The 27,283-nt window shown below is 45.8% G+C and overlaps 1 protein-coding gene across 1 annotated transcript; it reads right to left on the bottom strand.

Moving 5' to 3' along the window:
- LOC122742516 (inter-alpha-trypsin inhibitor heavy chain H4-like) lies at nucleotides 1-26,679 on the bottom strand. Its single transcript, XM_043986813.1, has 21 exons — nucleotides 26,522-26,679; nucleotides 25,092-25,252; nucleotides 17,217-17,321; nucleotides 16,844-17,006; nucleotides 16,501-16,611; nucleotides 15,437-15,565; nucleotides 12,924-13,040; nucleotides 12,472-12,640; nucleotides 11,743-11,868; nucleotides 11,104-11,285; nucleotides 10,563-10,754; nucleotides 7,950-8,089; nucleotides 7,478-7,632; nucleotides 7,211-7,261; nucleotides 5,612-5,764; nucleotides 4,067-4,108; nucleotides 2,707-2,913; nucleotides 2,008-2,185; nucleotides 1,574-1,725; nucleotides 749-848; nucleotides 1-230 (listed from the first exon to the last, which is right to left on the bottom strand). The coding sequence occupies exons 1-21, from the start codon at nucleotides 26,600-26,602 to the stop codon at nucleotides 146-148; spliced, it is 2,799 nt and encodes a 932-aa protein (XP_043842748.1). The 5' UTR covers nucleotides 26,603-26,679; the 3' UTR covers nucleotides 1-145.
- Nucleotides 26,680-27,283: the final 604 nt, after the last annotated feature.

The raw sequence follows: 27,283 nt of genomic DNA on the forward strand, positions 1-27,283 counted from the left end.
TGCTGAGAAAGACTTTGCTTTATAGCATCCCGCCCCCCCCCTCCTCACAGATGGGTAATTAGCAAAGGACAGGGGCAGTTCCTGGCCCTGATTGGGCCAGGCATGGGGACCAGAAGGGGACAGCTGGCCCTGATTTTTTTCCACTTCATAATGGCTGTTCTAGGTACCAGCACAATAGCTTTGGCGGTGGGACAATATCTCTGCCTCCTTGGAAATTCACCACGGACTTTCTGCAAAATACACAAACACAACTTGTCAGAAAATCCTTAATTAATTATTGAAGGTTTTGTTAATTGTCTAATATCTTTGGTGTTACATTAACTATTTTTTCCTTTGGTTAGCTGTGGTTTTCAGATTATACATCTTTTTAAAATGATCTATACCTTTTTTCTCCAAATACTCTTTCCCTTATTTTAATTCCAATTATCTCTACTGTTTACAATACATGTTGTTCTAATTAACTGTTGGTTTTGAAGATCTTTTTGCTTTTCATTTTTGTGGGTATTTAGAAGGTCTATGGGTTTTGAATTTTCTGGGCATGGAAGAGTATCCCATGGTTGTCTCCGACATAAGAAGCCACCTGGCCAAAGGTGTCACCATTGCCTTTAGTGGCCAGATGAGTGATTGGGCATCAGATACTCGAACCTGGGATTCTCCATGAAGTTGGGGAAAGAAGGGATTGATGAAACAGAATTCAGGCACCCTCACTCCTAGCCTTCTGGACCCACAGTAGACTGGCCAATTTTACCTGGTGACTGTATATGTCTTTCCCATCACACTCAATTCTCGTGTGTCTCCAACTGTGCTTGGCCCAACAGGATCCCACTGCAAGTCCTGGTAAAACTGACCTGAGAAGCAAGAGGTCAGGGAGACATGTTAGAGGGAAGAAGAGAAGAGAATTAGAGACCCACGAAAAGAAAGATGTACACACAGAGAAATAAGAAGAGACCAAGGAGAAAAATCAAGACAGTCAGAGAGACAGAAAAAGAAATGGAGAGAAAGCAAGAAGAGAGCTAGAGAAGGGGAAAGAGATGCAGAAAGGCAGAATGAATAAAAGAATGGGGCAGAGAAAAAGAGATTCAAAAACTCAGATTTCAACTCCCAGAAGGAGGTAGCTTCGGAGTGTGCATTGGGGAAAGAGTTTCTGAAAGGGGAGTATTGATAGATGTTCAGAGGTGTGGGTAGAGTGTCAGATGGACACAAATGGGAGAAAGAAGATGGTCGGAGGGCTGGGCTCTGAGCAGAGTTGGAGAATGATAGGAAAGCAGGGACAAAAAAGAAGGAAATGGAAAGATGGGGGACGATGGGATGAATAGAGCTTTAGGGAAGGGTGGAGGAGTAGGTGATAGGAAGGGCAGAGGGAATGTTCTGAGAGGTGGAGAGTGATGGGGGTGGGGAGGAATAGATGACCCCAGAGGGGAACATTCAGAAAGGAGGTGATCAGAAAAAGGAAAGAGTCAGAAAAGAGGATAGTTTAAAAATGCGGTGTCGGGATGAGGTGAGGGAGATGAGTCAAAGAAAGCAGTGCTTGATCAGAAGTCACAGATTACTGTAGATGGGGTCCAGGCCATACCGAGGACTCCACTGGCTTGGCTGGAGAAGTGACCTGGATCACTTAGGAAGAGCTGCAATGCAGGTGTGGGATGGTTCAAGGCCACTAGGCCAATGGTAACTTTGTCTGAGTCACTGAACAGCAAAACGCCATCTTCCAAGGTCAACTTCAGCCTGTAGAGAAACCAAGTCCCAAGCAGAGCAGTTGGGAGACCCAGGTAGACAGCTTAAAGTCTGGGACCCAGTAGTCAGAAAAGGGATTCCTGCCACTCCAGGTGTAAGGGAAGCAGATGTTCAAGTGAAGATACTCCCTGCCTCTCCTTCCCCAACATAGAGACTGGCTCTTGTCCACAGGCTCTGTGGGGATCCCACCCATTTCTGCTGGCTCAAAGAGCTGACCAGTCCTGGGTTAAAAACCCTCCCTGCTTCTGAGTCCCGTAATGTCCCCAGGCTTACCCAGGCATCGACAAGTACAGTGATCGCCATTGATAAGAGGAGCTCCTTCCTCCATTGCCACGAGTCACCACGATGCTGTCCTGGGTCACATATACTTTCACCTCCGGAGTCCTGTAGCTCACCTCGAGCCAGACAAATTTATCTGTGCTCCCCTCATACTCGCCAGTCACCTCAATGCCTGGAAACCCATGAGATCAGAAGGCTTGAGAGAAGCAACAAGTCACCTCCTCTAGGAAGCCCATTCTGATTAACCACTCTCTCAATGGAAATCCTTCCCCACTGAAGATAGTGTCCTCTTTGGGAAGCCTGGGGCAGACAGGCCCTTGCAGCCCTGACTGATCTTCTCCCCTGTGTTTCTTCTGCTCCTTCAGGCTTGATTTACACTCATTAGTGCCCATCTATATATATAGCTTTGTATAGGGCCCACCATCTTTTTTTGGGGGGGGAGTCTTGTCTACTCCAGGAAAGCACAAGCCCACAAAATATTGATATTTCTTTTAGCCAAGATGTAGAAGGTACAAGGGAGAAGACCTTAGCTCTTTCTTCAGGGAGTTCCCAAACAGAAGAAAGAATTCCCCAACATGGAACAAAATATAATGAAATGGGAGATTCTGCCTAATTAAGGATGGAAGATAGAGGGGAAATCTAAACTTCCAAGTGTGTGTGTGTGTGTGTGTGCATCTATATATGTTCGCTCACCTTGGACAGGATCAGAGAAGAGATTCTGTGGGGCCTGGGACGATCCCTTGACTTTCACACACATCGTCTCCTCAGGGCGGTTGTTTCTTAGCAAGATGAAATGAGGGTCCCTTTCCATTGAGACAGTTGGGGAAGCAGCTGGGACATTGAATGGTCTCATCCGAGAACCAGATTTACTACGTGGAAGCGATGAAGATGCAAAGCTGTCTAAGAAAGAAATAGAAAAGAATAACGTTTTAGTTTACAAATCTCCTCTCCCACAACATCTCTTGGAGGTGAGTCCTGCAAGCGTCCTTGCTCCGATTTTAAAGATGAATCAAGTGAGCCTCACACAGATTCAAGGAGCTGCCCAAGTACCCAGTTCTCCAGGTTCTAAGATCAGTATTCTTTCTTTTTTTTTGTTTTTTTGGTGGGGCAATTGGGGTTAAGTGACTTGCCCAAGGTCACACAGCTAGTAAGTGTTAAGTGTCTGAGGCCAGATTTGAACTCAGGAACTCCTGAATCCAGGGCTGGTGCTTTATCCACTGTGCCACCTAGCCGCCCCAATCAGTATTCTTTTTATGGGAGCCTGGAACTGGTTCAGGGCAGGGATGGGCCTCTTGCCCAGGGCAACTGGAGAGAACATCAAAATACCTGCTTCCTTTCTGGTCCTTGGGTCTGTTCTTAGTCTCTTCTCCACTTTCCCCTCCCCCTTTCCCCCTTGTCAAATCTCTTAGGGAAGTATACTATAGACAGACTCTCTTCTTTGAAAAGGGGTGGGAAGGAGGTAGGGATACAGAGAAGACCATAAACTGTTAGGCTTGTATGATGGGTTAATTAGCTTAATTGAATAGCTCCCCTCCCCTCCTTTTATATTATTTATTATAAGTAATTGTTTTCTGGGAGAAAGATATGAAGGGAGTTGATATGAAAATTTAATATATCAATTAATCGATTTTAAAGAAAAGAAAAAGGAAGGATCCTGCAGGGGTATGGATTCAGGACTTTCTGAGTTCTGGCCCTTTGTCCTCATACACAGGGTATGAGGGAGTATAACGTAGGGCTCTAGGAGTTGGGAGAAAGGGACCAACGAGGCTCATATCTACTCATTTTAGGGGTGTGGGGAAGGGTAAAGGGGGAAGTTATGTGGTGGGGGGGGTCAATATTAATTCCTTTCAAAAAGCCTCCATGCTCCCCCAGCTCTGGTCTCCCAGTTAGGACACCTCTACGCTAGCATTTTTTGACTTGGCTGTGGACGGTGTGACTATGTTTTTGTCCCCTGTATTAGCAGACCAGGCACAGAAGGCTAGGGGTCTTCCAGCCACCAGCCCACCCGATCTCCTCCATCTAACCATTTATATTCCCCATGAGTCGGTTTTACCTGGACTTAATGTTATGTAGAACTCGTCATAGTCAGGTTGCACTAGGAATAAGAGAGAGAGAGAGAGAGAAGAAGAGGTCAGGCACAAAAGCCCAGGACAGAGGACGCTGGGATCAAGGAACCCAGCAAACACTTCCCTGAGCCACCTGAAGAACAAACACTTTCCATACAAAGGGCCAAACCTAAGCAGGCCATTGCAGCTTTTTAAAAGATTTAATGAAAAACTTTCATTTTGCCCTTTCCAAAGAGTGTTTGCCAGGCCTTACAGAGGGTAGCAACTAAGTACCTAGCCAAGATGAGTGAGCTCATCTTCAGGAGACCAGCATTCTAGTCCCCAGAAGCCACTGTGTCCCTGTGGGCAGGAAAGTGGCAAAATGGACAGAACGCTGGGCCTGGAGTCAGGAAGACCTAAGCTCAGTTACTTAGTTGTGTGACCCTAGGCAAGTCACTTTACTTCTATTTGCCTCAGTTCCCTTAACTGTAAAATGGGGGTTGTAATAGCACCTTTCTCTCAGGGTTGTTGTGAGGATCGGATGAGATAAAATTTACAAAGCACTTTACACAGTCCTCGGCACATAGGAGGTGCAGTCTATATAAGTGTTCTTTCCCTCCTCTGGGCCCCAGTTTCCTTCTCTGTGGCTAACATTATCCCACTGGCAAATGTTTAACAACTGGCTCAATAGAAGAAAAAAATAAACTCGACACACTTTTACATTGAATTTGCATTAATATTTTCTCCATCACTTTCTTAAGTCTAGAAAATAAACAAAACAAATAAATCAAGATTTGTAGCATTTGCAAACTTCCAAGGTATAAGTGCTCATACTGAAAATTGTTCCAGCATACCCCTGTCTGGCACTTTAAGGTGTGCAAAACACTTTATATGTTATCTTATTTAATCTTCCCAATGACTCTGGAAGGTAGGTGTTGCTCTTGGCATCTCCATTTTACCAATGAAGAAACTGAGCATGAGAGAGGTTATATGACTTGCCCAGGGTCACACAGTTAGTTAAGCATACAAACTGGACTTGAATTTAGGTCTCCCTGACTTCAGGCAGAGTGCTCTATGGGGCCACCTAGTTGCAGCACAATGATGGGGTTAGAGCTCACGGTTTCTTTTTCTGACAATCTAGGTCCTGCTCTCAAGCTAAACTGACAGCTGAAAATCTCAACTTCAACACCAGATAAATCAGAGGTCAAATCAAACCGAAGCCGGGAATCCGTGGAACATCAATGGGGGCCACAGCTGAGAGAGAAGAGAAGGTAGAAGACACCCCTCTTTCTGTCTCAGCCCACATGTTTGCAAGGTTTGGGAGGAGAAGGGTCAGGACAGAGAAGGGATGACCAAGTTTAGCAATGCTCAAGGCCAAGGGCAGACAGTAAGAAACGTTGAGCGTGTCTCTTGGCCCACATCCACACCTCTCTAGAGGACAGTGTGGACAGAGCTCTGCCTTTTCCTCAAAGCCTTCTGGGATTGCTTAGGAATCAAGGTTTCCTCTCCCCTTAATGATGGAGAAAAGGTCCCAAGGCTGTTAGTTGACTTACAGTCAATGTGAAATACTGGAGGTCCCGACTTAAGAAAGAACCTTTTTGTAAGATCTGAAAGTCCTGAAGCCCCTGGAGGTCCTGGAAGCCCTGGTGGCCTTGATGCGACCATGGGGAATCGCTGGACTGGGCCTCTGAAACCTCGGCGGGAAGCTGAAAAGGAGGTGGGGAAAGGCTGGCATGAGGGCAGGCAGCAAAGTCTGCTCTTCCTGGGGAGAGGAGCCAACAGAGAGAGGCTTCTTCCCAGGGACTGTTCCTCTGAGAAGAGATACCAGGGATCTACAATGCCTGAACCATTGGACAAGAACTCTTTCCCAGGGCCTGGCCTCCAAGGGTCGGGTGACCTGGCTAGCTCCAGAGAGTGTCCCCCACCCCTTGAAGACATTTCCCCCAAGAGATGTCCCCCTGACATTCTCTCCCAGGATAGCTGGTACGGGTGAATGCATCTTTTTTTTTTTTTTTCGGGGCAATGGGGATTAAGTGACTTGCCCAGGATCACACAGTTAGTAAGTGTCAAGTGTCTGAGGCCAGATTTGAACTCAGGTCCTCCTGAATCTAGGGCCGGTGCTTTATCCACTGTGCCACCTAGCTGCCCCTGGGTAAATGCATCTTGCTGTTTGCAAGGATATGATGGTGTCTCCCTAATCCTAATTGTTACTGCCTCATTCCCCCTTGGCCACTAACTTCTAGTATGACATTGGCCAAGTCACTCATGCTCCTTTCCCTCAATTTCCTCACGTGTAAAGTATGGGAAATGACCTGTGTCACCTCCCCCCGACACACACACACACCTTTTTCTCTCCAGGGAAGAGCCAGTCACATCTCTGGCAGCAGAGCGATGGAGAGGGCTCCCCAAGCATCATTCAGATTTTCTCTGTAGTGTTCCTTGCTTCCCCCGCCCCCCAAGATTATCTCCAATTTCTCCAGTATATCTCTTCTTTAGACATAGTCACTTGCATGTGGCCTCCCCAATTAGACTGTGAGCTCCTTGAGAGCAGGGACTAAGGTTTTCTGCCTTTCTTGTATCCCCAGTACTTAAGACAGTATCTGGGGGCAGCTAGGTGGTGCAGTGGATAGAGCACCGGCCCTGGAGTCAGAAGGACCTGAGTTCAAATCTGGCCTTAGATACTTGACACTTACTAGCTCTGTGACCCTGGACAAGTCACTTAACTCCAGTTGCCTCACCAAAAAAAAAAAAAAAAAAAGACAGTATCTGGAAGGGACTTAATAAAGGCCGATTGATTCGACTTAACAATGGTACATACTGGGTTGCCTATCACTGGAAATGCTCAAATTAAAGCTGGATAACAATGTGTCCAGGATGTTCTGTGCATGTGTGTGGGCAGGGTGGGGGAGGGGGGTGGGGGCAGAAGCTGGACCAGATGACCCCGAAGGTCATTATGGTTCTACATGCTTTGTGAGCATTTGGTTGGAGGCCAAGGTCAGGGTGAGGACTGAATCTGGGGCCAGGGTCAGTGCTCACTCTATTGTTAGTGTAAAAGCTGTCCGTGGACAGGTTTGTCATGAAACCACTAAGTCACCCCAGTCATATGGTCACATGTGTGCCCTGGGCTCTGTTCTAGGAAATCTAGTCTTTACCTGATATAGGCATTTGTGCCAATAGTGAAAATGAAGACGATTGATCATTATCTGAGGGGAAGAAAAGGAAAGAGAAGTTGGCCCTCAGGCCCTCTCTGATTCTGCCCCCCAACCCCCAGATGTGGCCAGGCTCCCAGAGAAACAGAGCACGGGAGCCCTCAGGGCAGGGCAGGTCTGGGAGCAGCCGGGACAGGCAAGGCAGGTTGAAGCACCTGGAAAAGTCGGGCTCAGGCAATGCCCCTGACCTCCAGGACACCCACTGCTCACCTGCTTCCACTGGCTTTGAAACCACCTGGGCCTGATCCTGACCCTCGGGTTTGGTGACCACCATCGATGTGAGTGGAGTGACAAAGCTGAATTTGAGGGACAGCTCCAAAGCCTTGGCCTCCAGGCTCTTCTGCTCATCACCTGAGGCTGAAACACTGAAGGTCCAGACCATCAATGCTGGCCTCTTTCCCTCTCATCAATCATTCTTTCTGCTCCTTCTGGCCCCAGGGGGCTCAGCACTCTAGTACCCACTGCTTTGGAGATGAGGCAGTGGGCTTCTTCTCTCTCCCTTACAGGATATAACAGACCCACCCCGGTCCCTCATCTCCCCCCTCTACCCCTCAGCCAGACTGAAAGATTGCCCAGGAAGATCTCACCCCTCACTGAGGGGTGTCAGTGACCCAGATGAGCAAAGCGAGGGGCAGAGAGCCTGGATGCTTTCCCCAAGGTCACACGGACAAGGGTCACTCACGCTTTCTCCAGCAGCTGCTGGATGGTCAGGTATGCCCACAGGCGCTCCATGAAGTTGTGGAAAATGTACTTGGGGCTCTGGAAGACTTTCTCCTTGTCCTCAACATTTACTTCTGTTTCAAAGGTGAAGTTCTGGGTGTGCTGAATAGAGAGGAGAAAGGGAGTGAAACCAAGCATATGCCTGGGGCTCTGCTCAGGCCCCCAAGTCTCTTCTCCCTCCCCCCCCCCCCACCAAACTGGACAAAGCAGCATCAAACAGCGCCTGAACTACAGCTCCAGGCTACCTTCCAGGCCCTTGTTGGCTGGCTTATTGACTCCACTTTGCCATCTTGCATCTTTTTAAAAGGTTATAACCCCAAATACTATGCATACCTACCATCCATGGGGCTTAGAGATGGAATCAGGCCTCAGGGATCACCTGTTACAGTACCCTCATATTACAAATGAGGAGACTGAAGGCCAAATGATTAAAAAGATCTGCCCAAGATGAAATAGGTGGCAAGGGGCAGAGCTGGACTTCTTGCCCCGCAGCTAAATAAGCTTTTCCTCAGAACCGAAGGACCTTCTCAGGCCAAGAAGAACCGATCTAAGTCAATGTCCATGATAGCCCTTCATACAGTTGAAGAGAATTGGGGATTCCCTTCTCTAGACTAAACATGTTCATTTCCTCCAACCAGTCCTCAGTAGTGCCATGTCAGTCCTCTCTTCTTAGTGCTTGGGGACAATCATCAAGCATTTTATAAGTTCCTACTGGGTGTCAGACAAAAACAAAACACCTCCTGCCCTCAAGGAGCTTAAATTCTAGCAAGGGAAACAGCACGCAGCTCTAGAGGTAGAGACACAACACCTACATTACTGATGCTAAGCAACCTCAGGGGATTAGGCAGGAGAAGGGAAGGCTTACAACTGATTGGTCACATGAATTGATCTGGGTCCTGTGATTTCTGTCTCTTTTTCCTGAGCATGATTGATTCGTTAGTGAAGCTAGCAGTAAACAACAAATTGGGTCAATGGCCTTTCTCAGTGTGTGTCCTATGATTTCAACACTAACTAGGGAAGCTACACCCAACCCACCCTGCTCTGAAGTGTCTATCACCTTGTCACCAGCATTTATGACTTGATGATATTCACACTGATGGGGTCAGACTTTTCTCCTGCTCCAGAGAATCTTCACTGTGATCATCATTCTTCTCCCTTCCTCTTTTCCTTTTTCTAAGAAGGACCATCCAATCTTTCTACATTTCATTCACCTTAGCCCCCTCTCCCCACTCACCTCAACCAAAATCTTCCCCAATTAGAGTCACTGGCTCTGGCGTGGTACAGGACCAGGTATGATCATCTCCTCCTCCTACACCTTGAACAGGTGCAGCTTCACCACCCCTTGCTATCTATGCTCTCTGCCCCTTTCACCCAATGGCCCTGTCCCAGTGGCTCAGAATTAGAAAGTACCTCAAGGCATATCATCGTCCAATTATTACCTGAGGAGGAGCTCCTCCAACAACATCCCCCACCAGGGATCATCAGCCTAGAGGACCCTGGAGAGCTCAAGAAACTTCTAAGACTTCCACTTTACTCTTTGTCACCTTGAAGTGTTAGGAAGTTTGTCCTTAGCTAGAGCTGAAATTTGAATTTCTACACATTGTTCTCAAGAATACATCTGGGGCAGCTAGGTGGCACAGTGGATAGAGCACTGGCCCTGGATTCAGGAGGACCTGAGTTCAAATCTGGCCTCAGACACTTAACACTTACTAGCTGTGTGACCCTGGGCAAGTCACTTAACCCCAACTGCCTCACTTAAAAAAAAAAAAAAAGAATACATCTGAGCCAGGGAAGACAAGTTCACTTTAATTTCCCATCTGCCATTCCACTCATTATATCACTAGCCCATCTTTTTCAGTCATACACAGGCTCATAGATTTAGAACCGGACAGATCCTAGGGGCCATCAAATACAAGCCACTCATTGTTCAAGTGAGAAAACTGAAGCAGACAGCAATTAAATGACTTGCCCAGGGACACCTGGGCAGACACTAATAAGTGTCTGAGACCTGATTTGAACTCAGGTCTTCCTGACTCCAGGCCCAGTGCTCTGTGCACTATGGTGTCACCTAGCTACATCTAAAACTGGGATGCCTAGAACTGGCTATCACTTTTTCTGATCTCAGAGAGCTTACAAATTTAAAAAATGAGTCCTTTGGTATTTTCCATTAAATTACACATCTTCCAGCTTTTTAATAATTTGATTGCATGCCTAGTTCAAACCTCTATTGATTCTTACCCAGGATAGTGATCTTGTCCTAAAATGATTCCTAACATGACCCTATAATATTTTTGTATTGATTTAAGCACACCTCTGAAGTTTTCTACTGGAAAATCTTCTCTGGATATGAAATGTATCCTGTTTCAAAAAATAATGACTTCTCAGATGGGCTTGGTTATCAGTTTCAAAATACTATCCAGTCTTCTAGTTCACAAAATACTGACTAAGCAATTCCTCCTGGTCTCATTTTGCAAACGGCCACTTTACAATTCTTCAACTCTTTTTCATCATTTTAAAACAATCTTGGCTCTCAGGCTAAGACTCTTCCATCTAAGAATTTCTGGGCTTCACTCACCGATTGGGCCTTCACTTGGGCTGAGAGCAAATCCTGAACCTGGGGCTGAGGCTGGAGCTTCCCAGCCACCACTAGCTCAGAGCCCTTGAAGAAGACCCTGAAGCTGTCCTGTGTGAGCAGCTCCACAGTATTGTCTGGGTACTGGAACTTCACCATGGTCAGCAGAGGGTTGGCTACCTCCTGGTAAAAGTCCTTTGGGAAGGAAGGGAGAGGTTAGGGAAGACTGAGGCACAGTGGGCAGGGCAGCTGCCTGGGGGCTGTAGGACTTTAGAACTAGACAGGGTTTTAGGGATGGTCTAATCCAGTTAACTCCCCCATTGAACATTAAGGTAACATTAAGTAAAGTCTACAGAGGGGAAAGGACTTGTTCAAAGTTGCACAGGAATCAAATAATGAGTTGTACTCAAGGTGCTGGGGCTCCTCTTTCCCCCTCTAACTCCTCCACCCCCCAGTACCTGACATAGCATCCCACAAATGAAGGGTACTCATAAGCTCCCCTGGGAGGTCTCCCCATGGGATCCCAGGGGTGGAGTGTTGGCACCTGGAGCTGCAGGTCAGCATCTGAGTCCTCATAGATGCGCCGGGCCACCCCACCATTTTCCAGGGCCAGCTTCTCCAGGAAGGCGTAGTTGACATCAAAGCCAAAGCCCAGGCAATAGAGGTAGTATTGGCCCCCAATAGCTTCCTTCACATTCTCCTGAATCTTCTCGGGATTCGTCTCTCCTATAGTAACAGAGGCCAGTGAATGGGTGGGAGTGTGTGGGGGTGGGGGTGGGGAATAGAGAGATAGTGGTTAGTTATTCAGCAGGTGAGTATTAAGGTAGAATCATAGAATGTCAGAGCTAAAACTAGATAGAGTTGGAAGGGACCTTGGAGACCAGAGCCCCTCATTTTACAGGTGAGGAAACTGAGGCCCATAGTGGCCAAATGACTTGCCAGGGACCACACAGGTAGCAAATATCAGAGATGAGACTTGAACACATGACCTCTGACTCTAGAGCCACCTCTCCCTCCATAGAGATAGGCATCTCCTCCCCAACAGCCCCTCCAAAAAGAAAACACCCTGAAGGAATTCAACTCCATCAGAGTGAAGCTTCTAAAAATTCAAGGTCACCCAGAGAATTGGAGGGAGAGCTGGGAATGGACCAAGCAGAGAAAGTCCTCCCCACCCCCACCTCACCCTCAGTGGGATCCCCATCGGTAAGCAGGATGACCATGGACACACTCCCTGCCGGCAGCTGCTCCTTCCTGTTGCTGTCATCCAGCATCTTCACAGCCAGAAGGACGGCATCGTTGATGTTGGTTGCTGGGGAAAGAAATCTGCTCACACACCTGCCTCAGCTTTGGTACCAATTGAGACAAGTGGAGGGTGGGAGGCCTGGGAGGAAGAGGAGGGATGGAAGCTTGTCCAGGGATAGAGCGAGAGATCAAGTAAATTTACGGGACAGAGCAGAAAGGGAAGGAGACTAGCGCTGGGGTCAGACAGGGAGGTCAAGGGGGCAGGCCAGGTCAGCAAAGTGGGGCTTGAACTTTTTCAGGAACATCAAGCAAAGGTCTGAATCAATGAACAGAGAAACTGACATTCGCACTTGGATTCTATGCAGATAGGACAATCTGGGGGCGGCCTCGGGTCCTAAGTACCGTGTGTGAGTTGGATATAGATGATAGATTATTGATTGAATAGACATCCTTTTAATAAAGTTGGGTCATGGGGCCAAGGAGTAGCTGGGAATGGGGTCAGGGAGATGCCAACACTCTTCTCAATAGCTTCCCAGCAAGCATTGTTGTTTTTTAAAAAAAATCAGATCATCCATATTAGATTCCCCAGAAATCCTCAGCTAAGCCGCTAAGTAGAAGGGATCGGATCAGTCACACTGCCCACCCCCTGAAGTCCTGGTCCCTCACTCACCACCCATGGCTAAGATTTTGGAGGCAAATCTCTTGGCTTCTTCCACATTCTCAGCTGAAGCTTGAAGAAGCACTGGCTTCCACTGGGTCACGGATCCATCAAAGATGACCAAGTTGAACTGGTCCTCTGGCTTGAGATCACCCAGAATCTTTACCAGGGCTTCACGGGTCTAAGAGGGAAGGAAAGGAATGGGAGGAGAAGTTCAGAAAGCAAAGAAGGGGCATGGTGGATGATCAAGGGCAGTAAGGGCATATGTGGGCAAAAGCCTCAGGGAATGAGAAATTGAGACCAGAAGATGTTGGTGTGTTGCAATGTGGGCCATTTCCTGACTCAAGGTGGCAATAGTGGCATAAACCCTAAACCTGAGGGGTGCCCTGAGCTGAGGCTGATGGAGAAGGTGCAGATCAGAGGGTCAAAGAAGTGGCTTTCTTTGTGTAGAGTGGCCAACTCACCTGTTTAATCTTCTTGCCAGACATGGATCCACTCTTGTCAATGACAAAGACCACATTCTTGGGCAGCATAGGCAGGTCTGCTGGGGCAAAGTGATGCACGAAGTATCCATTTTCGATCTGCACCATGGAGACAGCTGTGGGTCAGAGCTACACCTCCCATAACCTACATATCTCCTATCCTTGCCAACAGCAAGATGAGAATCAGCCCTCGTTCCTTCTCCTCTCTCTGTTTCTGTTTCTCTCTCTGTCTCTGTCTCTGTCTGTCTGTCTTTCTCTCTCTCTCTCTCTCTCTCTTTCTCATCTTCTCATCATTGTAATATGACATTGAGGTAAAAAAGAAAAAAGACATCAATAAAATTATATATATATATATATATATATATATTTTTTGGTGAGACAATTGGGGTTAAGTGACTTGCCCAGGGTCACACAGCTAGTAAGTGTTAAGTGTCTGAGGCCAGATTTGAACTCAGGTACTCCTGACTCCAGGGCTGGTGCTCTATCCACTGTGCCACCTAGCTGCCCCAAAATAAAATATTTTTAAAGGGAACCTAGTAAAGTAGTGTGAGATGGGGCAGATGACATAGGGAAAGGATAACAGGGCTGTACCCCATCTATCTGGGGAGGAGGGAAGTGAAAGAGAGGCCAAAATTTGAAACTCTGACTCTTCCATTGACCGTCCTATAGGGCCTCATCTAGGTGGCCCAGTGGATAGAGTGCTGGGCCTAGAGTTAGGAAGACCTGAGTTAAAATTCAGCCTCAGATACTTATGAGCATACTAACTTGATACTTACTTGACCTTGGACAAGTCACTTAACCTCTGTTTGCTTCAGTTTCCTCAACTGTAAATGGGAATAATAATAGCACCTCCCTCCTGGGGTGTGTTGTGAGGATCAAATGATATAATATTTTAAAAATGTTTAGCACAGTGTGTGGCACATAGTAGGTGCTATATAAATACTAAGTGTTATTGTGATGAAGAGGAGGAGGAAGAAGAAGAGGAGGAGGAGGAAGGGTACTAGGTGACTGGACTAGATGAGTGAGAAGGTCCCTTTCAGCTCTAAATCTCTGATCCTCTGATTCCCTGAACTACAACATGGGGGGGCGGGGGCGGAAATAGGATCTAGGCCTAAAGGCCTAACCCTGACCTCTTCTAAACTCCTTCCCATTGCTTTTACTGTCTATATCCTTTGTCATCAAGGCACAGGGCGACATGGGTCTCAAAACATGGGTTATCCCCAAGATGCAAGATGGAGGGCAGACAAGGATACACATAGGATGGGAAAAACCATCAACAAAAAGGGGCTGGGCACTCTTAAGGACGGAGGTGGAGACGGGAAAGAGCACATTGAGTTCATGGGTCTGCTCACATGAAGCTGATTTGACAATCTGTCACTCACCCATTCCCCACCAATTAAGTGGGGCAAAGGTCCCCAGCTCTTATTTCCCTTTAACAGAAGTTCACTGATTTGGCAATTAACTATGGGATCCTAAGATAAAAGAGGTGCGGGATGGGGGTGGGGGGGAAGACTAGAGGAATTATCTTCATTGCATGAGAAAACTGACGGTTAACCCAAGGATGAGACTTATTGAGGGATCTGATCCACAGCCATTGAGGTCCTCAACAGCAATTCAACCCCATGTCATTCAAAATCCAAGAGGAAGTAATAAAAAGGGAAGTTCCACTCCAAATTACTACAAAATGCACAAAATATCTGGGAGCTGAGCTCCCCAGACAATCTCAAGAACTATAGAAATGTAATTACAAAATGCTCTTGAAATAAAAAAAAAAAACCCAGAACTTAAGTAACTGCAAGTACGTATGATGAGTATTTATGGCTGGGTTGCACCAATGTAATAAAATTACTAGACTATCTTAATTAATTTACAGATCTAGGGCCATGCCAAATAAACGGCCAAGAAGACTCTTCTTATAGCTAGACAAAATAGTAATCTTTCTTTGGGGAAGCAAGAGATCGAGAATCACAAGGGAAATAACTAAAAAATAGAGGAATGAAAGGGGAAAGAATATCCAGACTGCACAATATGCAAGAATCATCAAAACTGTTTTGTGATCATTAGAAAAAAAACAAAGTGGATTAGATAGGGAAGAATCTGAAACAACTGAAGTCCTATAACTCACATCTGATAAACCCAAGAACATAAATTATTTGGGGGAACTTCCTATTGTATAAGAATTGCTGGGAAAACTGGAAAACAATTCAACAAAAATTAGGCGTAGACAAACAAAAGTATTGTGAGGGGGGCAACTAGGTGGCGCAGTGGATAAAGCACCAGTCCTGGATTCAGGAGGACCTGAGTTCAAATTTGACCTCAGACACTTGACGCTTACATAGCTGAGGCTGGATTTGAATACTTCTTTCTGATTCCAGGCCCAGAACTCTATCCACTTATGCACCTACAGGCCTTTCTTGGATGGAAAGGCAGCTGCCTCCCTTCCACAGGGTTCCCAGAGCCCACCATTCTCATTGCCACGTGCCTGCAGCACTCACCTGGATGTCCCCAATGGCAGAGGTTCGGTTCACGTCATAGCGGACGATGAAGGTACCATCCACAATCGTGTCCGGCTTCCCGAGCTCCTTCTGCTGCTGGGCCACAGAGGGCTTGAACACTATGTGAGCCTGGAAGAAGAGAAGCAGGTACTGAGAAGTGAGTGGAGAAGCCAGAGAAGCTGAGAGAGCATGGGCTAGAAAAGTGGATAATCTTTTTTTGGGGGGGTGAGGCAATTGGGGTTAGGTGACTTGCCCAGGCTCACACAGCTAGTAAGTATCAAGTGGCTGAGGTCAGATTTGAACTCAGGTCCTCCTGACTCCAGGGCCGGTGCTCTACCCACTGCACCACCTAGCTGCCCCAGAACAGTAGATAATCTTTTCCACTAGGACCTCCTTCTTCCCTTTCTGGGGCTGGCCTTAGCCAAGAGCCAATGGAAAAACTGAACTGCCTCTACTCTCTGAGTAGTCCTTCCCTAGGGTTTGACAACCTGTTAATCCCAGTGACCTGCCCAATCCCTGTCCCATCCTACCTCAGTTTCTCCTGTCCCTGTTATGACTTGTAGCCATTACATTTGGGGATCAGAGATTCCTCCCTCCACCCCCAGCCTAGGGCTGAGCCTAGAGAAAGGGCACTGGAATTAGGGAATTGGGAAATCTAGGCTCTTAGGCAGGGCTTCTTAAACTTACTCCACTCATGACCCCTTTTTGCCCAAGAAATTTTTGCATAACCCCAGGTATAAAGGTACATTAAATGGGTATACATAACCTTTTACTGTTGCCAAATTTTTCACAAGCCCAGCATCATTAGGTGACCCCATGTGGAGTTGCGACCCACCGTTTAAGAAGCCAGGTTCTAGGGTAAGTCACTTCCCCTCTCATGCTCAGTTTCCCAATCTGCATAATAAAGGGTTGGACTAACTGGACCTTAAGCCAACTTCACTTCTAACATTCTGTGAGTATGGGACACCCCAAGCCTCTGGAAATCAGAAGGGGGGCCGTCTGGGCTATGTGGGAGATGGCGCAGATTCTGTTCCACTCTGTTCCCCCAGGTCTCAGCATCCAACCTTGGTCTGGTTCTGTGTCGTGGTGAGGGCGTCTGCCAGGTTCTTGGTCATAAAGGTGCTCTCAGTCTCCAGGGAGCTGATGCCCTGAGGCTCAAAGATGTGAATGTCTATCTGTGAGGTGAAGGGACATAAGGCATGAGAAGAGGTCTGGAGGAGGGAGTGAGCTCTGCTCAGGGGACCCCTGATCTGAGGAGGAAGAGCCTCTGGCCCCAGGAAGCCCCTGCTGTGAATTGGGAGAGGGTGAGGGAGAGAAACAGACTTCTGTCTGGTGGGGCTGAGGAGTGGAATGAGTGCATGAGGGCAAGCTTCCTGGAGGAGGAGACTTAGGGCTCAGTCCTATTACCTGCAGGTGTTTGACCAGCTGTTGGGGCTGGACCTTCAGCATCAGTTCATATTTCCCCAGCTGCCTCTTCAACAGCTCCTCATAGACCAGCTCAAAGGTGACCTTGGAAGTTGGGGCCACATTGACAGACACCTGGAACTGCTCCAGATTCCTCCCTGTGGCCCTGGGTGGGAGGTTAGCCCCTTAGTGCCACTGGGAAGGGACAGGGTGGGTAGGGGGAGCTTGGGCAGAGCTTGGTTAGGTTAGAGGTTGTTGTCAGCACGGCCACAGTCTAAACAGGCAGGGCAGGGGGTGCTCTCAGGCAGGGGGTTGGCTGGGTGGGACTTCCTGATCCCCTGGTTGCCCCAGCCTGACCCCTGCCACAGACACTTACCTGATGATTCCAGCACTCTGACCCCTGGCCACAGCTGAGCTGTACTTCTCCTGGGCAGCTGCCTTCTCCTTGATCTCTCCTGGGTATGTGATGCCATCAATGATCCTGAGGAGAGAGAAAAGGGGGGCATTGAGAGGCCTCAGGTACAGAATGTAAACTCTTGTCTTGGTAACCCCATTGTCTAGGACAGTGCTAAACAGACATTTCTTGACTGAACCTCCAACCTGTTCTCCCTGTCTTCAGTCTCAGAACCTTTCAACCCAATGACTGATTTTCCTAAGGCTTCCTTTGGCTCAAAAACCTTCCCAGGCTCTCTATTGCCTATTTATAGCTGTAAAATGAAAACTGCTAAAAAAACCCACTCTGCTAATCCTGGCATTTCAAGTCCTCCATACTCTGGCTTCTTCCTATCTGTCCAGAAAATAATAATAATAATAAGTATAAGTATATAATGTATATAATACACTAAAGTTTGCAAAGAAACACATATACATTGTGTGCACACACACACACACACACACATACAATTCTCACAACCACACTGTTACTTAGGTGTTATTGTTATCTCTGTTTTACTGATGAGGAAACTGAGGGTTTTTTTGTTTGTTTTAGTCACTTGCCCAGGGCCACACAGCTTGTCAGTGCCTAAGGCCAGATTCAAATTCAGGTTTTCCTGACTCTTGGTCCAGAATTTTACCCAGCACACCACCTAGCAGCCCCAAGATCCCTTTGTATTCCTTAGAATCTCCCAAACTAGAGAACTCCTCATTCGGTGATCTCATTCAATCCCTGACCGTCTTGGTGCCTTTGGTCATCTGGCTCCAGTGAACTCTCCTGACTTCCAATTCTGCCCATGGAAGTATCTCCTCATGAAGGCTTTGATGACCCCACCCCAATCTGAAGGTGATCTCTGCTGTCTCCTATTTGTCATGATCCTGTCTGGATTTCTCCCTATTTCTTGGCCCTGTCTCTCTTAAGTCAAAGTTATTCATTTATCTCTAGAGGATCAACTTCTTTCAAGCAGGTTCTCCAGCCCTAGAACAGAGACCAAAATTCTGTACATATGGCTGTAGCTTCTTATTTAATGTTGCTTGAGTTTGACTTGAAGTCCTTTCTCCCCCAGCAGACCATGGATTCTCACAAGAGAGAAAGGTTATAGAACCAACCAACCCATCTAGCTTTTTTTCCCTGTGCCCCCTATTTTCCCAGGCTATTCCTCGGGGACCTGCTCAAGAAAATTCAATTCAATTCAATTCAACTCAATAAGTATTCATTGAGGACCTGCTCTGTTTAAGGTACCATACCAGGTGCTTGGGACTGAACAGCAGAAGGGAAGCAGTTCCTGTCCTTAAGCAGTTACTGTCTACTAGAAGGTGACCATATCTACACACATAGTATGGAGTAAATACAAAGAAATTTGTGTGCGTGTGATGGGGGGTGGGGTGTGGGTGGGGATAGTTCTAACAACTGAGAGAAACCAGAAAGGCTTCGGATAGGGAATTTTGAAGGAAAGCACAGATCCTGAGGGGTGGGGGTGAGAAGGGAGAGCATCCTGGGAATGGGGGACAATCTGAGTAAGGGTCCCAAATCAGGAGATAGAATGCCCTATACAGGGATCACAAATTTAGTCCCTTTGGCTGGAAATTAGAGCATGCAAAGAAAAGTAATATGAAGCAAGTCTATAAATATAAGCTGATTCAAGATTAGGAAAGACTTAAAAAGCCTCACGCTGTGCCTGTCTTTCTACAACCTTTCCAAAATTGACTATTCCCATCCTTTGTCATCTTTGCCCAACTTGCCAGGGGTATGGTGAAACCTCAGAGTTGTTTTGATTGGCTTTTGTCTCTCTACAATCATTCAGATGGTTGTTCATCATTTACATTTTTTTTTTTCAGAACTGATTGTTCATATCCTTTGATGAGTTATCTATTGGGAAGGACTTTTGGTCTTATATCATTGTGTTTATTCCCTGTATATGTTGGTTGTTAGACTCTCATCAGCGATAGATGATGTAAAGATTTTTCCCCCGAATCACTTCCCTTCTTATCCTATTTGTATTATTTTTTCCTGAAAATGCTTTTCAATTTCATGAAATCAAAATTATTTGTTTTATCTTTTGTGACAGTTTCTATTCCTTGTTTGGTTAGGAATTCTTTCCCTAGCCTAATTCTATTTTTAAAACAATATGACCTTTAATGTTCAGGTTATATATCCATTTTGAATTTATTGTGGGATATGATGTGAGATGGTGGCATAAGTCTAATTTCTGCCAGCTTTCCCAGTTTCCCCAGAAATTTTTGTTAAATAGATAGGTGCACTAATGTGTTGTTAATGGAACTGTAGATTCATCCAGTGCTTCTGGAAAGAAATACAAATTATGATAAGAAAGAAACTAAAATACTCATATTTTAACCTAGAAGTCCTGCTGCTAGGCATATATTGCAGGGAAATCAATCATAAAAAGAAAGGTCTCATATACACCTATATGTATATGAAAAAGTTTTGTAGCAAAGAACTAGAAATTAAACAGATGTCCATCAATCAGGGAATGGCTAGATATGTTGTCGTATATAAATATAATCGAATCACTATGCCATAAAAATATGATGGATAAGAAAAACACAGAGAAGCATGGGAAAATGGATGTGAACTGATGGAAAGTGAAGTAAGTAGAACCAGAAAAATAATACATACAAAGAGTGCAACAATGCAAATGGAAAGAACAACAAAGCAAATGAAACTTGTTTTTGTTTTTGTTTTTGTTTTTTTTGCGAGGCAAAGGGGGTTAAGTGACTTGCCCAGGGTCACACAGCTAGTAAGTGTCAAGTGCCAGAGGCCGGATTTGAACTCAGGTACTCCTGAATCCAGGGCTGGTGCTCTATCCACTACGCCACCTAGCTGCCCCCAAAGCAAATGAAACTTAATGCACTGAAATTATATTGACCAAACTCAGCCCCAAAGAAAAGAATGCATGTTCCATTCTTCTTTGCAGAAGTGACGGAATATGAGTGTAGAACTCCACATATAATATTAGACTTGTTTTAGATATTATTTAGTTGTTGTTTTGTTTTTTGGTGAGGCAATCGGGATTAAGTGACTTGCCCAGGGTCACACAGCTAGTAAGTGTTAAGTTAAGTTAACTCCTTAAGTAAGTGTTAAGTTAGTTAAGTGTCTGAGGCTGGATTTGAACTCAGGTCCTCCTGAATCCAGGACCGGTGCTCTATCCACTGCACCACCTAGCTGCCTCTATAATTTAGTTTTGCTCAAGTGTTTTCTTTTTCTTTTTAAATTCTTCATTATAAAGGCTGGTTCTCTGGGAGAGAAAGGTGAAGGGACATATTGGGAAATGTCCCAATCATACCCCCATGCTGGGTACCATCCCCCTCCCCTTTTAGCTTTTTTTAATGTGTTATCTTCCATTATTAGATGGTGAGATCTTTGAAGACAGGGACTGTCTTATGTCTTTCTTTGTATTACCCATGCTTAGCACAGTGCCTGATGCATAGTAGGCATTTAATCAATGTTTATTGACTCTGACTCTCTTTCTCTGAAATATAGGTAATATTAAAAGAAAAGATCTTTAATAAAAAATTAAAAGCTAAGCATAGGAGTTTGTGTTTTACCCCAGTGGCAATAGAGGTCTGATGAAGTTTCTTGAGTGGGGAAGTGATATTGTCAAACCTGTACTTCAAGGATATCAATTATTTATCTCTGTAAAGGAAAGATTGGAGAATAGAGAGACAAAAAGCAAAAACATCCATTGGAAGGTAATTACAATAGTCCAGGTAAGAGATGATAAGGGCCTGGATGAGAAGGGGTGCAACATGATTAGAGAGAAGGACACAGGTGTGAGAGATGCCATGATGGTAGAATCCAGAAGATATTGCATATGGAAGTAGCAGAAGAAATGAAGAGTAGAGGATGAATGTAAAGTTGGGAACTTGGGTTACTGGAAAGATGGTGGTATTCTAAAAAGACATAGGAAGTTAGGAGAAAGGCTCTGTTTAGGGAGGAATGTAGTGCAATAGATACCTCAGGATGACCTGAGTTCAAATCCTATCTCACACAATTATTAGCTAAGTGAGACAAGTCACTGAACCTTTCTCAGCCCCAGTTTCCTCATCTGTAAAATGGGGGGTGATAATAATAGCATCTAATTCACAGGATTGGTCCTAAGATCAAAGAAGATAATATAAGTAACACACTTTGAAACCTTCAGTGCTATATAAATGTTAGTTATTATAAACAATAATATGTTCTGCTTTGTATATACTGAGTTTGGGATCCTTATGGGACATCCAGTTGGGGATGTCTAGCAAGAGGTTTGTGATGGGGAAGTGGAGCTCACGAGAGATGGGGGCTGGATGTAAAGACACTAGTCACATGCACAGAGGAAATTGAACCTATGGGACCTGAATGATGTGAGAGAGAGAGAGAGAGAGAGAGAGAGAGAGAGAGGAGGGCCCAGCTATATAGTAGGTGCCTACTGCATGAGAAGCATCGTGCTAGGAACACAAAATGCCATTGTTTTGAGGCAGGGGAAGAGAGGACCAAACACTGAACTTCAGGAGGGACTTCCTATAGGAGGTGGCACTTGAGCTGAGCCATGAAGGAAGCTAAAGATTCTGAGACAGAAGTGAGGAGGGAGTGTATTCCAGATGTGAGGAACAGCCAGTGCAAAAGTATGGCAATAGGAGATGAGATGACAATTTCAGGATGTTGCTATTTTTGTGGTTGTTCAGTTGTATCCCACTCTTCATGACTCCATTTGGTATTTTCTTAGCAGAGATACTGGAGTTGTTTGCCATTTCCTTCCCCAGCTCATTTCGTAGATGAGGAAATGGAGGCAAACAGTTAAGCGACTTGTCTAGGGTCACACAGCTAGTAAGTGTCTGAGAGCAGATTTGAACTCACACAGATGAGTCTTCCCTACTTCGGGGAAATCACTCCATCTACTGTACCGCCTAGGTGTCTTATGTTGCTATAATTACCAGGAGCTGATGATGCAATTTCTAGGTTAACCAAGAAGTATTTGGGTCACTTTCCTAAGAATAGAAATTATCTATTTCCATAGGAGTGTTCTTTGTCACCTCCTTGAAGGGAGATTCTTGGTAAATTATTGGCGTACAAATGATATGCAGTCACAATTATGGCCATAAAGTTTTATGGTTTCAGGAAACAGTAAAATCAAGGTTACAAAAGCCAGACAGAACTGGAGGTTGGGTTAGAGATGAAGAGTGGAATAGTCTGGGCCTGTCTTCTCTGGCACTGGACCAGGAGTGATAGAATGGCTGGCATTTAGATAGCATTTTAAGGATTGCAAAAGCCCTTTACAAGTGCCTCATTTGATCCTCACAATAACCCTATGAAGCGAGTACTATTAATATTCCATTATCCTCACTTTACAGATGAGGAAACTGAAGCTGAGACCTGTCCAGGGTCCCACAGCTAGTAAATGTTGGCAGCAGAATTTGAATTCAGGTCTTTCTGATTTAAAGGCCAGTGCTGTATCCATTGCACCACCTAACAGGAACTTCCTCCTAGCTCCACCATTGACTCACTGTGTGATTTTGTTTAAGTCCTTTGCTTTCTCTTGACCTTAAGTCTCAAAAGAAGGGGGTTGAGAGGGGTCATGAAGGTTTCCTATAATTGTGACATTCTGATTCTCGAGCCTGGATAGCTACTTCACTGGGTACTGATTGGGGGCTCCAGAAAAATCCAGGCTCCCTCCAGCTATACCTCTGCGGCAGGATTTTGAAATCAAGAAAAACATTCCCCTGCTCCCCTATCTCAGGGAACAAACAGTTCCAAGGCCAGAGAGGTTACAGGTCCCTGGATCCCCCAGCAAGTCAAGAGACATAACCGGCCCTTGAGCTTAGGAGCTCCCAACCAACAGGGCAAAGCTCCAAGCAGTGTCGGTGTGGCCAGTGTGGCCCAGCCCTGGGATAAGTGTCTCTGCTGGGTCAGCACCTGGAAAAGGATTTGGTCTCATTTCCAAACAGATGAAATTGTTGCCCAACCCAGAGAGGCTGAGGTGCTCCCAGAACAGTAGAATGCAGGCCTATCATGACTTGCCACCCCTCCACTTCCAGCCTAGGCATAGACTCAAAGTCCCTCACCCTGGGGGGACATCCAGAAGTCAAAGAGCCCAACCTCCTATCCCTTGACTGGGACCTCATCCTATCCTGTCTAGAAGAGGCTCTTCTAATGGACTTCCCATGACAATGTCCTCTCTCCCGCATCTTTGCGTCCATTTATTCACTGCCCCAGGTTCTCTGCCCTTCCCCCACTTCCTGCTATGACCCTGGGAAGGCCAGACAATGAGTTCACTGCCCCACTACAAACATTACAAAATCTGTGTGGAAACCAGTCCGAGGAGAGCAGAGGGGGAAGAAGAGGAGGGAAAGAAAGAGAAAAAAGTGGAGAGGAAGAGGTGAGAGCTTGTGTTCTGGGTCAGATGAGAAACAATCTCCCACTTTTCTTATTGCCCACCTTCTACTTTCCACCTCTAGGAAGAAGGGGTGATGAGGAGGAACAATGAAGAATGTAAGAGGGTGCTAGAGAGAAGGGAACATCGTGGAAATCATACAGTCTCAAGGTCAAAGCAGCCTTGGAGGTCATGGATCATCCCAGGACTGCAGCCTCTCTCCAACCCATCCACCAGCTCCTTTGACTTCAGACACCATGTTCTCCTCCTTCCTCTCCTACCTCTTCTTCTCTGTCTCTTTCAATGGCTCTTATCCTCTCCCAACCCCCTCAATGAGGTTCCTCCCTAAGGGTCTGTCCTCTTTTCTCCTCTCTTCTTTCTCTCTCAACAATTTCATTCACTCCCCATCTGCAATGAGCACCTATGTGCAGAAGACACCCAGTTTATATCCCCAGTCCAGACCTCTCTCCTCTGAGCTCCAGAATGTTATCTCCACCTGCCCCCAGGATATCTCCACCTGGATGTCCCATCATTTCTTGAGCTCAATATATACAATACTGAATCCATTATCTTTCCCCCTACATTTGTTCTTTCTAATTTCCACTTTTCTCTCTGTGTGCCATTCAGTTGTCCATTTTTGTCAGTCTTTGAATCTTCCTTCTGCCTCACCCATGGTATACAATCAATTATCAAGTCTTATTAATTCTGCCTTGGCAATTACAAAGGTAGTGAATGTCTCAATCCACTAAAATTAGGGAAACATCATCCATAGCCTCTATCTGACCAAATGGTATATAGTAATATACTTTCATATTCCTCTATTTCTTTGTTCTAGCTCAAATGCTCATCACCTATGTTGCTACCCATGTGTTCATGAATTTCCATTCAGTAAAGTCTATGATTCCAATGAGGTTGTATTTTCTTTCTTGTGTTAAAACCTCAAGTTGACTTTATTATCTATACTATATTCGTTGATGTACAAACACTGAAGGCAATGAATAATTACTCTTAGGAGAGATGGGGAGCACAGGAAATTGGTGGGGTATGTAAAGTATGACACAGAGAGTGGGGAGCAGGCATGGGGTGAGGGGAAGGTCTAGACTCAGAATCTATATGGGAAAGTTGGTGATCAAGTCTATCTTGAGCAGCTTAAGGGAAGGTAGTCTCTCAATCCTCTTCTGCCTAATTGGCACCAATCATGACTCTCATCCTACCAAGTCTTTATGATTCATATGAAGTCCTATTTATTTCTTTGTACTGAGATGTCAATTCTATTCTACTCATTGACCATACACTACATGTTGGGTCTATGAGTCATGAGTCCTACTCCTTAGACTCTTCATAGGGGAGATAAGAAGCAGAGAAAGTTGAGATATGAGGTATAGGCATCACAGACAGGAAGCAAATGGGAGGGAGAAGGGAGTAGGTCATCCAGGATCAGTACTTACATGGAGAAGTTGGTGATGAAGGCTGATTTGGGCAACTCCACCTGGAAAACAGCTTCCCGGGCTTCTTCAGCCTTGTTGACCACCCGGCTAGTGATGGTGGTGTGGGCAAAGCGAGATGTGACCCTGGAGTCCAGGGTGAAACTGTAGATCTCAATACCATCCTAGGGTGGAATTGAGAGGATGTGAGGATCATTAAGAAGGGAAGATCTAGCCCTGTCTCCCTCAGATAGCCCAGAGTAGCCTATGACCCTGCCTCCTCCAGTCATCTCCACTTCCCTGAACCTTGGAAGCAGAACAATTCATAAATGCCATTAGTCATTGCATGGATGAAGTGACCAAACCCAAATTCCTCAGTGCAACCCAATTAGGAGAGAAGGGGGTAATATTATTTAATTCCTATGGGGGTGGTCAGAACTGTATTCCAATATAGGAAGGAAGAGTTGAGTTGGGAATCAGAGACTTAGGTCTTGGGTTTGCCTCTGCTCATGTTTCTGAGTGACTGAGCAAGTGACTTCCCTTAGTCTTTTACTCTTTTTTTTTCTTTTAAATAGAATTTTATTTTCCAAAATATATGTAAACACAAATTTTAACATCAATTTTTAAAAACTTTGTGTTCCAACTTCTCTTCCTCCTTCCCTTTCCACCCCCACCCCCCACAAGAACTCAAGCAATTCAAAATAAGTTATACATGAGTAGTCATGGAAAACATTCCCACATTAGCTAGGTTGTGAGAGAAAATAGTCTTTTACTCTTAAAGATGGGGAGAATGAAAGCTGAATAAGTCTGGTCCTGAGATCCTAGGAACTTTCTCTCTTCTGCCTTATTCTCTCCACAGGCAAACCAGGGCCAGGCCAAGTCACCAGAGTCATGTCTTTCTGTTCTCAGGGTCCTTGCCTGCACCATAGGGGACTGCAGATACCTTGCCTCGCTCTCAGTAAAAACAAACTCAATCAAACTTGTCTATGTTCAAAATACAATAAACGATAAATCATGACAAGGACAATATGAATAGCTCGCATTTATATGATAGCTTTAAGGTTAGCAAAGTGCTTTGTGAACATCACAACTGCCCCCAGGAGGTGGGTGCTATTATTAGCCCCATTTTACAGATGCACAAATAACCAATACCCATATGCCAGCTCAGACATTCATTTGTACCAACTCATACCCGCATTCACTTGTGCCCATTTCACAGACATAGGGTCATCACAGTAGCCTAAGGACACTTGGAAGTCATCCAGTCCAAGCGCCTCATTTTTCAGATGAAGAAACTGAGGCCAAGGGATAAAGTGACTTGCCCAAATTCATACTGTGATAGAGCTGGTAGTCAAACCCAGTCCCTAAGTCCATTGCACTTCCAGGTGCCTCTGGATGCCCTCAAAATCCATCCTCTCCCACATTTATGTACTTAATTAGAGACACCCAAGTACCTTCTGAGAAGCCACAGGAGCAAACGAAGCCAACAGAAAGATGAGGATAGAGAGGGGCAGGATGTGAGCCGGGGCCCCCATTCTGGTTGGACAGAGGCAGGGGCACAGGAAGGGCCAGGATTTAGAGGCTTTGGTGAATCAATAACCACCCCCAGGAGTGATTACGGGAAGTTGGGAAGGGGGAGGGGTTTTAATAGGCCAAATGCAGGCCTCCAGAATAGCAACCTCCCAGCAGGCCTTGGAACTGTTGGAAAACACCCCCTCAGACAAGAAGGATCACCCAGTCCCTCTGTACCCTAGGCTGCACCACCCACACACCAGCCCCCTCTTCTTGCTCTTGGCCCTAGGACATTACTTCCTTTCTCCTACCCCAGGACCTAGACTAGGGTACTCTCAGAGCTGGAAGTAATGGGGAGATGAAGTCAAGAAGGGTGAAATCCCAGGCTTGAGCAGAATTGAGAGAGTTGAGTTGAAGCCAATGCAATTCAATGAACCTTTATTCAGTATCCAAGGTTTCCCCTTCACAAATCAGTACAGGGAAAAGAAGCCAACACAGATGACTTGAATACACAAGTCCCATTATATTCCATGAGGCACCCCCTCTTCCTGTTACCATCTCCTGAGCAAAGTATGAAATCCAAGGGAGGCGGATCAACTCTGTCATATTTTGTTTCAACACGACCATCATTTCCCAATCACCAACTCGGTCCACCCCCACACCCAGCAGCTTGCCTTGGAAAAACAAAACCAGGTAATTTAGCA

This window comes from Dromiciops gliroides, chromosome 1 (genome assembly GCF_019393635.1).
Source record: "Dromiciops gliroides isolate mDroGli1 chromosome 1, mDroGli1.pri, whole genome shotgun sequence".
Lineage (NCBI taxonomy): Eukaryota > Metazoa > Chordata > Mammalia > Microbiotheria > Microbiotheriidae > Dromiciops > Dromiciops gliroides.

What these genes read in the sequence shown, in the direction of transcription:
- LOC122742516 (XM_043986813.1), bottom strand. Translation starts at nt 26,602, where the DNA reads ATGGGGGCCCCGGCTCACATCCTGCCCCTCTCTATCCTCATCTTTCTG. An exon ending in CAAAATCTTAGCCATGGGTG is followed by an intron (nt 11,869 to 12,471) that starts GTGAGTGAGGGA and finishes TTCTTTCCCCAG; the next exon opens with CAACCAACATCAACGATGCC. An exon ending in CCCAAGTGAAGGCCCAATCG is followed by an intron (nt 8,090 to 10,562) that starts GTGAGTGAAGCC and finishes CTCTCTATTCAG; the next exon opens with CACACCCAGAACTTCACCTT.